At 39.3% G+C, this 11,856-nt stretch overlaps 1 protein-coding gene and 1 non-coding gene across 2 annotated transcripts; both read right to left on the reverse strand.

Annotated features, from left to right (window-relative positions):
* Window positions 1–4,272: 4,272 nt before the first annotated feature.
* On the reverse strand, window positions 4,273–4,345 carry TRNAR-CCG. The gene has a single exon. It is a non-coding gene; the product is annotated as a tRNA-Arg (tRNA).
* A 2,705-nt stretch (window positions 4,346–7,050) lies between these two features.
* Window positions 7,051–10,549, reverse strand: LOC103719627 (patellin-4). The gene is made up of 4 exons (XM_008808965.3): window positions 9,076–10,549; window positions 7,931–8,055; window positions 7,688–7,832; window positions 7,051–7,583 (listed from the first exon to the last, which is right to left on the reverse strand). The coding sequence occupies exons 1-4, from the start codon at window positions 10,426–10,428 to the stop codon at window positions 7,335–7,337; spliced, it is 1,872 nt and encodes a 623-aa protein (XP_008807187.2). The 5' UTR covers window positions 10,429–10,549; the 3' UTR covers window positions 7,051–7,334.
* Window positions 10,550–11,856: the final 1,307 nt, after the last annotated feature.

The following is an 11,856-nucleotide window of genomic DNA, read 5'->3' on the forward strand; positions in this document are numbered from 1 at the left end:
CAATTGCTCTAATCGATCAGCACAACGTAACTTAATCCATCTGATCAAAAAATATATATCTAATCAAGAAAAACGTAATAGATCAGGGGTTATCAACTATAGGTCAAATGGTAGCTGACAACAGTCGGGTGCCAGATGGATAGAGCCAACAGGTTGTAACATCCGATAATTCAGGTCGGTTCACTCTAACCAATCTAACCAATCAACTTGTGAAACAAGAATCAAACCATAGTATATATAACACAATAAAGGCTAATGATGATAAAGTCTAGTGATGTTTGGCAATGGTCAAGCTAAGGCTAGAGTGGCGGATGGTCGTAGCGACTCTGGTCTAAGACCCTCTACTAGAGTCAACTCAAGTTCATAATGAGAATATTTGGGACCCTCCTGCTGGGTCTATAGAACCATGCAAAGAGAGAGCAACAGAGGAAAAGAATTCAAGAGAGGAAAAAGAAAGAGAGCAAGGCAGACAACACTCACCTCGGTCCGATGAAGTTCCAGCAGCTCTTTCCAGTAACGAATTAAAAAGAAAACCCAGAGAAGAATCGTCGAGATTGGCGGCTATTCCTCGAGTCTTCATTGATGGAGCTAAGAGGAGGAGGAAGGAGCATTAAATAAGTGAATTCTAGATTTTTGGATAAACTCAACATGCCCTAGGATGCTCGAAGTCCGACGAGATAGGTGGAAGAAGACTCCAACTGGTGTTCTTCTTTACCCCATTGTGTGCAACAGGGCATGCTCAAGGACCAATGGGCCTGGCCTCTTCAAACCGGTTTGGGCTATTACAATTGAATTGAATCGTTTTCACATTGGCCACTTATCCAAAGAGAAAAGTCATACTATCTTGTTAAAAATTATTAAAACACATTTCCAATTTTAAGTTTTGAATGGCTCACATGTTGCCATGATCCATCTCTTTGCCACCTATTCCCTATCATGGCCACTGTCCCATTCACCTGCTCTCCATGTTGGACTTTGTCCTCTTAATTAGAAGTGATATTAACTTGAGGCCGCATACCATCACAGCGACTCATGCTACAACTAAAATTGGACCTTGTACTTTTTATTGGCCTTTGAAAATAATATCTGATAGCTTCCTTCATATTTCATCTCTGCATCTGATCTTCATAATTGCATCTTGTACAACACTTCACACCAACGCCAGTTTTGGAGGATCAAAGGCAATTCCATGTTTGCATACTTTGAAGACAAAAAAAAAAAAATATATTAGGTAATACAACAATCCAAACACCAACTAGTTAGAGCAAGTCCAAAGGTTCAAAATCAAGGAAAAAAATTTTAAACAAAAGGCAAACAAGATCGTAGACTGAATTGCGGTTTATGTGGGCAACTCTATAAAAAGCATGTCGTGGACGATTGAGAGTAAATTGCGTAGGACATTTGAAATATTTTATTTTTTAATTTTATTAAATATATTTGTATCTGAATAATATAAACAGTCTGCTTTAAAAAAAAAGATTTTTTTAGAGAAGTACAGATCCCACAGATGGATGCAGCATGATTTGCCTTCTGACAGTTGTGTAATGACAACCACCTTCTTAATAGCCATGAAGGCCATGCAACAATGTTGTACAACTATGCAGATCATCCATGAGACTTGTCTCATCTGCATTCAAAAATTTCGCAGCTTTGTAGCAGTCAAATTTGATTATGCAGTTGGGTATATATCCTCAAAAGCTCTTGGCCTTTAACACATTATTTGCATGGTTGGTCATAGGAAAAAGGTCTCAATCAACATCGACGGCTATCAAATGGTAATTATTTTTTGGTAGGCCATCAAATTGTGTCAGAATGTTTTTTTTTTTTTTTCAGCAGGAGTATGAAACTGTACTTTTTTCACTTTGTTCTCTGTAGGTATCAAATTTTATTATTTTTTAAAAAAATAGGCTTTTTTTTAAATAAACCGGTTACATTATATCATCCTAGTATGGATACATCCAAAAATTAGAAACAAGAAGGTAGTAAAAAGGACGTGGTGAAGACTCATAGCTATTACAAATCCATACACCAAAGTGTTGCGCAACATATAATATGACCCAATGAGCAGCCCCATTCGCCTTGCAATAGACATGGATAACCCGGGAGGCCTCCCAGTCCCTCAACAGGTTATACATATCCTGCAACAGTAGGTGCTCGCCAGCTCTAGTATGGCCCTGGATCTATCCAATCACAATCGCCGAATCTCTTTCCAGGTGAACCTGGTCCGCCCTCAGGGTAAACCGTGCGTAGGTAACCCTCCCAAGCGGCCCCGAGCTCAGCACTAGAAATAGAGATGTCATAGAGCCGACTACCTCTAATTGCAACTAATCTGGAATCAATATCTCTGATCACAAACCCAACCCCTTCTTTACTCTCATCATCAAACACAATCAAAGTTTACCTTGAGAAATCTTGCGGATGGGGCCTCCCAAGAGACGAAAATTATTTGAGATGCTCCAAGAGCTGAATGGGAAGCCCAAATATCCCTTGTAATGTTAGGTCCTCTAAAAATTTGCGCACGGGAGAACTCCTCAGCTTGGAGAAGCGCCCCATCAGTCATGCCTTACAATTTTGTCACCACCCCTCAAAGATTCTAGAGTTCCTATCCAGCCAAATATGATAAGTAATATAAGCAAAACTGACACCTCTACTATCAGTGGCGGGTCTCTTCAAGGAACCTTTCAAATAATCAAGGAAGGTTGCAACCAGGCTCAAAGACTATAGAAAGCACCAGTTGGATCCGACCAGCTATTCAGTGAATGGGAAAGAAAGGTCCATCTCATCCGATCATAAGCTCGCTCCATGTCCAGCTTAACCGCCATAAGGCTCCGATGACTTGAGGACCCCTAAAGATCATGCATGAACTTCTAAACATCCAAAATATTGTCAAAGATGCTTCGGCTTCCCATAAAGGCCTCCTGTTCAGGCCTGATGAGTCTGGGGAGAATCCCTCTAAGTCTAGCAACTAAAACTCTCGTGATGACCTTGGAGAGAGTGGAACAAAGGTTGATGGGCCTGAAATGATGCGCGACTCAGTGGCATCTTGCCACTTGAAGATCAGAGTAACGGAGGTCTAATTCTAGTTTGTCACCAAGAAGTTGGCTTATTAGGGATTTGAAGATAAATAAAATCTTGTTAGAGTTTTAAAGACAAACAAAATATAAAAAAAAAAGTTCAAATTTTTGCCAGTCCAGCATAAAGCTATTTCATAGAACTTGGAGGGGTAAACAAAAACTAGTAATTGAAAAAAAATAAAAAATGAAATACATAAGAGTGTCCATATCGACAGTGGCTAGTTGGATTTTTTTATTATTATTATTTTTTAGCTTTAGCGGGCACCTCACGGTATTCGAGTATGGACACACTTAATAAAATTAGAAAACAAAACATCGCGGAGAGCCCTAGGCAGCTCTTCCTCCTGCATCCATAGAGGACCGCCTAAGTGACTAGCCACGTAAGAAGCCACCCAATCGGCGGCTCTATTAGTCAATTGAAGTTTTGAAGATAAATAAAATCTTGTTGGAGCATTGAAAACAAAGAACCCAAAAAATAATTAAAAAGTTCAAGATTTTATTTCTTCAGCACTAATCTAGCTTCTTCAAACTTTGAAAAGAAGTAAAAAATAGTAAGTATAATGACTATGGTTGAAAAATTAAAATCAAAGAGATTTTTGGTTTCTCACTGGAAGCATTTGATGACAAATAAAGCAAAAGGAAAATAAAAGAAAAAAAATCAAGTTCTTTTGATGTTGTCATTAAGTTAGTGTTGCAGAACATTGGAGAGAAATAAAAAAAATTAGTTAATAGTTGAAATCTAAAAGAATTGGCATCTCTAAGGAAGTCCATTTTATTGTATATCTCACTTGAAAGGATGTGGATGGTTGGAGACGTAAAAAGAACTTAAAAAATCAAATTCTTATCTCATCAGCATGAAGTCAGCTCCGTGGAAGTAAAAAGAAACAGCAATTATAACATAAAAGATAGCAAAATTTTGGTTCATTTCTTATTTGTCAGGAGGGAAGTAGCTTGTCGAAGATTTGGTGCTTTGAGGACAGATAAAATAATTGACAAAAAAATTATTATAACAAAAAAAATAAAGAAACAGTTTAAATCTAAAACAATTGAACTCTAGAAGTTGGTTCGCTTTTTAATCTGTCACGACAAAGGTGGCTTGTTTTGTACCAAAAAAAAAAAAAGGTGGTTTGTTAAAGGTTTGGTGCTTTGAGGTCAGATAAAAAAGAAATAATTGATAAAAAAAAGGAAAAATATTAAACGATCGCGATGGGACTCGAACCCACAATCTCCCGCTCCGGAGGCGAGCGCCTTATCCATTAGGCCACGCGATCGTAGATGCCAAGGTGGCTCCTGGTATATATATATATCATTTTACGTATTCTAGGCAAACTTCCCCAATTTGAAGGTTTGAATCTGTATCCTATCCATTCATGAATTAAACTCTATCAGGTATGACACACTATATCATACAAAATTGGATAATACGTGGAATACCATATCAGTTCAATACTAATACATAGTACAATAGGCGTACTGAGTATTGGTGCGTCGAACCAGCTCCGTACCATACTAACATAACGATATTATGGTAGCAGTACGGAGCCGGTATCGAGATGGCATACCTTGATGTAGAATTTGGTTGGGTAAAATTTTGACTTGGGTTTAAAACAAATCAAGTATGGATGTGCTCAAGCTCAAATCAGCCAATTTTTAGTAAATCTAGACTAAGATCTAGATTTTTTTTTCGACCTTTCTTTTGTACCATGCTAAGCCATTAGTATATGTATTCAGATTGGATCCTGCTTGGGTTTGGATCATGTATAGGGCTGCTAAGTCTTGGTGATAGGCTTGGTAGGTGGTCTAAAGTTAAGAATCATCTCTATTACCAAATTATTTTGCCTAAGTGGATCCCTCTAGTCTTGGTCATTTCAAAGTAATTACTATAATGAAAGAAAAATAGAATATCAATATCCGAACATAGGATGGACACAACTTTCCCCTCACCATCAAAGTTTAAACCCGATACACCTCCAAATCAGCCACAGCTCTCTAGAAAGACCAACCAATCAGAATTCACCACAACACTAACACGTGGTTGATCAGGAAGCGACCACTTGGCAGGTCTAGCGTCGTGATACCGAACTTGTATATCATGAGTTCTCCATGGTTGGTCGCATCCTAACCTAGGGCCCTAGTGATCACTGAAATCCTACCGATGCGATAGACGATATGTCATTCACGTGTGAGACATTGATGCCTAATGTTGAGGTCGGTACCCAAGCCAATCATTTCTGATCGGCCCACATGCCAATGGTAGGTAAGCTCCTTCACCCACTTAATCAACAAAAGAAAGGAGAACTCAGGAGGTGAGTAAATACACAAGAGTGAACCTCCTCCTCTTTCCTGAGCACAATCCTGACTTAGGCACTAAAGAGTTTGTTGTCGGATACACGCTGACCAAAGGATTTCTTCATTCATCCTGTTTCAAGTCGGAGTCTGGCCACCCAATAAGAACCCCAGTAGCGATGATGCACAGCTAACCCTTTCCGATCTTGACCAGAGTAGCCGATAGCCAAGCTCTCCAGCGTCGTCGTGCTTCTCATCGTTGTGCCTGCAACGGGCCAAGCAAACCTATCTCACAACGAGAATCAGATAACCTCAAGAGTGCAGTATGTCATGAATAATGCGAGCAAGTGGCTGAGCCATGTACAAGCTTAAGTTTTGCAATTTAGAGCATATAATTTACTTATAAAAAGATGAGTCAGTTCCTCTTCGACTCACAGTGAACTGGAGAGACTAGTCGTTCAACCATGTTTGACCATGATTGTCACGATGGCCACGATTGGATGGGCCTCATGCGGTACATGAGACAGCAGCTTTGTGGGATCCATTCAAATCATGGCTATCACACCAATCATGGAAATGCTTCACATTCAAACTAGAGAGTATCTGGGCCTTGCTGTAACTTCTCTCCTAAAATAAAGAGGTCTAGTTATCAATTAGCTGCAACTAATTTAACGTTATCACAACTAAATTTAAGATATAATTTTCTCATTCAAAATAATTTGGTTGGTAACGAATTATCATGTACGAAATCAAGATAAATTTTGCTTTAGTCTTACACCAAGGACCAAACTATTAAAAAGAACATGTCTCCTCCTATCTCTCACATATATATAAAAAGGTAATCTTTTAGTTAGGATAAAGATAATTTAGAACTTTTCTTTATATTTGTCTTTTTCATTTTTTGTATCCAACGAAACTACTTATAAGCTTAAATTTTTGAATATTTCTTTAAATACCTCTTGTTCACCTTGTGTAAATTGAACCATGTGGTTATTTAAGATCAACTAATATTTGAAATATATTCTTGTAGACTTATAAAAATAGATTTTTATTGACATCATTAAACAGCATATAGGAATTTAATATAATATATTGTCATTCCTGTCTTAAAATATATATGGTGCAATAGTCAATATCAACTTTTTGTCCATGAAAAAATAAAAAGATTCAATTTCATTATATTTTTTCTCCAAACTGTTATATTTAATGTGTTTTTTCATTTGTAATCTACGCATAATACATGTTATCAGGTGCTTACCAGTTCTCTCTTCCAGGTGGAATTCAAAGATAATTTTCCTCAAGAGGAGTTTAATATTCCTATGCAAGCTTGCATGCTTATGCAAACACCATTAAAAGAATATTGTTCTTTGTTTCTGTGTGCATTTAAAAAGCTACACAAACACAAACACCATTAAAAGATTGTTCTTTGGTTCTGTGTTCATTTAGAAAGCTGCACAAACACCAAATGTACAAATCAGAAAGTTCTATCAAATGATAAATTGTTGATTATTGAAAAAATCATGCTTCTCTACAAAGATTACTATACTGTAAACACCATTAAACGAATATTGTTCTTTGTTTCTGTGTGCATTTAAAAAGCTACACAAACACAAACACCATTAAAAGATTGTTCTTTGGTTCTGTGTTCATTTAGAAAGCTGCACAAACACTAAATGTACAAATCAGAAAGTTCTATCAAATGATAAATTGTTGATTATTGAAAAAATCATGCTTCTCTACAAAGATTACTATACTGTAATACAACCATGCAGAAATTTGGAAGCAAAGCTTCAAAAGCCAAACGCATATCCACACAGGATGCTGCTAAAAGAATGATAGTAAAAGAATGAATCTAGTAAGTATCCCACTATCTCATCTCACTCAATCTCCATCCCTGATCTCAACACACTCTTGACACATTTATTATTCGATAATATAGAAGTAACGAAGGCATGGAAGTCCCGCTGCTGCTGCTTAATAACTCTTGGTCTTGAATCGGTACAAGACCTTCTTCTTCTTGTATGAGTTGTTCTCAATTGTCAGGATGACCTTCCCAGGCTCACTGTTCTTGAATGAGTTCCTCATTGGCTCTTCCTGAGATCCCAACTTCTTGCCCTTCTGAACAATGATGGTGTAGGACCCCTCATCAGTGGGGACAAACTCCTCTTTGTAGCTCACCTCCCAACCCAACACAATCAAATCCCAAAGTAGTGTAGTTCCAACCTGTAGGAAGAAGAACAAGTAGAAAAGAAGCCAGCTAGCAACAGTCAAATTATTGGCAACTAGAAGAACTCTGCCGCAGGAATTTAATTGAAAGAGATTGATACCTCTGGCGCAGGAATTTCAATGCATTCAGTCGAACCAGCTTTGACAATGAGCTCTGAAACCCCGCCATCTTCGACAGAGAACTCGGTGTCATTCTCGCGTTTCAGGCCACCATATTTGATAGGTACAGCTTCAGCAGGAATGTGCCTGAGAAGAGCAATATCTGTCAAGATTCTTTTTCTATATAATTGTTGCCATAGATACACATACAATTAAGATTGGGAGGCAGAGAAGAGAGAGCTTACTTGAGAAGAGTCTCTGTGACCTTTGCTGGACGAGCAAAGACAAATTTGCTCTTAGTTCTTTGGGTTAAGAAAGGGGAGAGGAGAGCATTGAATGCGTAGTACCAGAACGGAACATTGATGAAAATCTACAATCAGAAATTCAGATAAATGGGGATGTTTTATTAGAAATCTACATATCTAAACCAACAAATATAATTCCATTGTCCCGGTTGCAAGAGAATTACAAACCACGCTTCAACTAGCTGCATCTTTTGATGTGGAATTCAAATGTTAATGTGGTTATTATATTAAAACTAGGTCTTTATAAGAAAGTTAATGACATCTGATGGCCATAATCCATTGTAGAGAGTGTTTGTTTTTAGGAAAAGTGTTTCTTTTTAATGGATACCAGCCCAATAATATCAGCTAACAAATTTTTACGCCATCAAATAAGAACCCAGCTTCAAGTAGCATAGGCGACAATATAAATGCATTTGGTAATTGCTAGCTTAGGAAATTTACCCAAGTTGTTGATCAACAGTTACCATGAGTCTGTGAAAAGAATTAAATATCTAATACTGTGTCTACCTATAAGAATGTGGCAGAAATTACAGAATAAAATGCAATAGAGAACCATGACAGAGAAGAATCCAGTATCAAAAACTGAAAACAGCTAACATCACTAGTATTCCTTCATATTGGTTCTCTCACCTTCTTTCATTCAAAGTAAGCAAAACAAAGGAAGAAATTAACACTCCAGGGAAAATAGTTCAAAGCAAAGAACAACTGTATTCTTCAGCCTTGTTTTCTTTTTCTTTCTTTTTTTTTAAGAGGAAGAGGGTGTGAATCCTCAAACCACTGACAAGGCACCAAGGGGAAGATCCCCTAGCCATAAAGGCAAGAGTGACCTGTTATGGTCTTTGGATTACTTATATCAATTTAACATGATCTAATTGGTATCCAACAAATTTTCTATGATAGCCTCAAGAAAATAAAACGGCATGATTTAAATCAAAATCTCGAAGGAATTCAAAAAGAAAAAAAAAAAGAGAGAAAAGAAAAGAAAAGAAAACATCAAACTGGTAACAGGTTCGGATCGATTTTTCTGCATCACATAAATAGGAAGAAGAAATGGGAAGACAAGAATGAAATGAAACGATACTCACATTTCTTGCGACAAATTCTGGATAGTTGTCTTGAAGCAGCTGGACAACCTGCTTCATAGCAATCCTAAGCTCCTTCTTCGATGGACCGGGAGAGTCCTTCAGGTCAGTAATCTGGAGCATCGAGGCAACACCTCCAGGCTTGAAGTCAAGCTTCTGAATGCCCTTCTCCATTAGTTGAACCCTCCACTTCAGGAACTTCTCCCTCCCCTCCTCTGTACCGAAAATCTTCTGGTAGAGCTTGTCATCCTGGAACACCCCTGAGACGTTGTAGCAAACAGGGTGCCCCTCACGATCGACGCCATCCGTGTAGCTCGCAGCTCCAAGATCAGCATCCAGCAACTCATCGAGGATTGAATCGGCATTGAACTCCTTTCTCCACCGAAGAGTGTTCTGGAGCATCTCAAAGGCCTCCTTCACCTTGAACTCACGGGCACGGAGGAACTTCAGAAGGATGACATCAGTGCTATCACAGGCTTTGCTTGGCAAAAGGGGCACTCCCCAAAGAGACACCTCCTTGTCGATGACTTCGACCTCTTTGACCTCGGTTGCTTCAGCTTCTTCCACAGCCTTCACCTCAGAAGCTGTGGATTTCTCCTCGGTAAGTTCAGCTTCTTTGGCCTTTGGCTCAGTAGCTACATCAGGTTCTGCCTTTTCTCCTTCGCTACCTTCTTTTGTCTCGGGTTTCACCTCCTCTTTCTCCTTTGGCTCAGGTTTCACCTCATCTCCTTCACCACCTTCTTGGGAGATAGGTTTCTCCTCCTCCTCCTCCTCCTCCTTCTCCTCCTCCTCCTCTTTATCCTTTGGCTCAGCTTTTGCTTTTTCTCCCTCATCTCCCTCTTGGGTTTCAGGTTTCTCCGTCTCCTTCACCTCTTCTTTCTCCTTCGGTTTCTGCTCCTCCTGCTTGCCTTCCTTCTTGAAAAGTTTCTTGAAAAGCTTGCTCTCCTCCTTCTCCTTCACCTCCACTTTCTCCTTAAGCTCAGGCTTTGCTTTTTCGCCTTCATCTCCCTCTTGGATGTGGGGTTTTTCCTTCTCTTTGGCCTCTTGTTTCTCCTCAGCTTTCTGCTCTTCCTTCTTGAAAAGCTTGTTCTCGAGGATAGCCTCCTCGACCTTCGCTCTCAGCTCGATCAACGCCTTCCTCTCGCTCTCCTTCAAGTCGGAGAGGAAGTTGCTCTCCTCCCTAAAGGAAGAACTTTTCTCGATCACAGGGACCGAAGAATCCTTCTGTTCCTCCTCGGCCGACTTGGTTTCTTCTCGTTTCTTCTCCTCATCCCCCACCACCTGGACCGACTCCTCGGCAGCCTTGACGGTCTCCTCTACCATCTGAGTTGCCTCGGATTTCACCTCGACTGCCATTCTTGATTGAACCTGAGAGGATGGAGGCCAGGGAAGAGTAATAATACTTGAATAGAGAGGACAGAGTAGTAGTTTGGTCTTCTTCCTCTCTGTTGGAGAAAGGGGATAGCTATAGAGACAGGGGGGATTGGGTGCTCCAACGGTTATATTTGGGTTCAAATTAGAGAGCAAGGGGAACCCACCAACGGTCACTGATCTGGAGCCACCCAAGAGAGCCGTTGGGAGATTCTATTTGTGGGGCGTGGCAAGGCTGGAGTGGCCTTTTTTCCGTTGCTAAGAATCCCATGGGCCCCACAAATCCCCAATTTGTTCTTACTTTTTTCCTTTCTTTATAGTTTTTTAAAGATTCTCCAACGGCTAGTTTTCCTTTTGTTTTATTTTTCATGGCATAGGATTCTTTTCTTCCAGAACGGCAGAACCATACGGACACCGAATTTTGCCAGTGGGTGCACTAAATTTAGATTAGATCCATAAATAGGCCGGTGGTTGAGAACCTGATGAAATTGTACGGCCCAGATTGAATGGACCCGCCACATTAGATGGTTATGATCATAATCTGCTGTTGTTTTTAGTTATGTTTGAACTCTGCAACCTTGAAGCAGGACACCAATCTGCCAGTGTACCAAATTTAGACAAGTTACCATCATTGTTTTCCTAGAAATTTAGATTATACGAATGACATCGAATCGTGATCTAATAGCCATCTGATGATCCATCATATATTCGAGACTGCAGTTAGGCGAATCTGTGAAAGATCTTGATATATTCACAACATTTTCCTTCCACATAATGATTATTCAAATAATTTTTGTGCAAACAACTTAATAAAGATTTATTCTGTAATCATAAATTTTATTATCATTCTATAAAATTTTGCTTGATGCTGTTGCCATTACATAAGTTGTTTTGGGATGAAGTTTAATATTCCATCTCCAGGGTAATTTTATATTTTAAAATTCAAATCTTTGCCTTGAAGGAACATTGGCACGGTTGTGGCCAAGCTGGGGGTTCTACCTTCTTCGCTGTCCAGGAACCAAACAGCAGACCCTCACCTTTTGCCAGTATTGCTTTGTTATACTTGGGTCCCACAAATGATGCCAGCCTCATGACCTTGTGACACAGCTGCCTTTGGTTGTCTTGGATTCTTCTTACAGGTGAGTAGTGGGCTCCATCAATTATTGGACCAATTGGTAGTTAATTGACACAAGAAATTTGATGACATGGCATCTACAGATGGCCAAGTACAAGTCTCCTTTGGTTGGTGGCTAAGTCTTCTCAGTTCTTTCTAATAAAACTCTGGTACATGGGTCCTGGACAACAAAGATCACAGAGATGTCGAAATGTCACCATTTTCTAATATGAATTAAGAATATCATATGATATGCTGCATGTGGTTGGTAGCAGAACCATCATTTAAGGAGAAAATGG

The sequence above is a fragment of the Phoenix dactylifera genome, chromosome 9, assembly GCF_009389715.1.
Source record: "Phoenix dactylifera cultivar Barhee BC4 chromosome 9, palm_55x_up_171113_PBpolish2nd_filt_p, whole genome shotgun sequence".
NCBI classification, from domain to species: domain Eukaryota; kingdom Viridiplantae; phylum Streptophyta; class Magnoliopsida; order Arecales; family Arecaceae; genus Phoenix; species Phoenix dactylifera.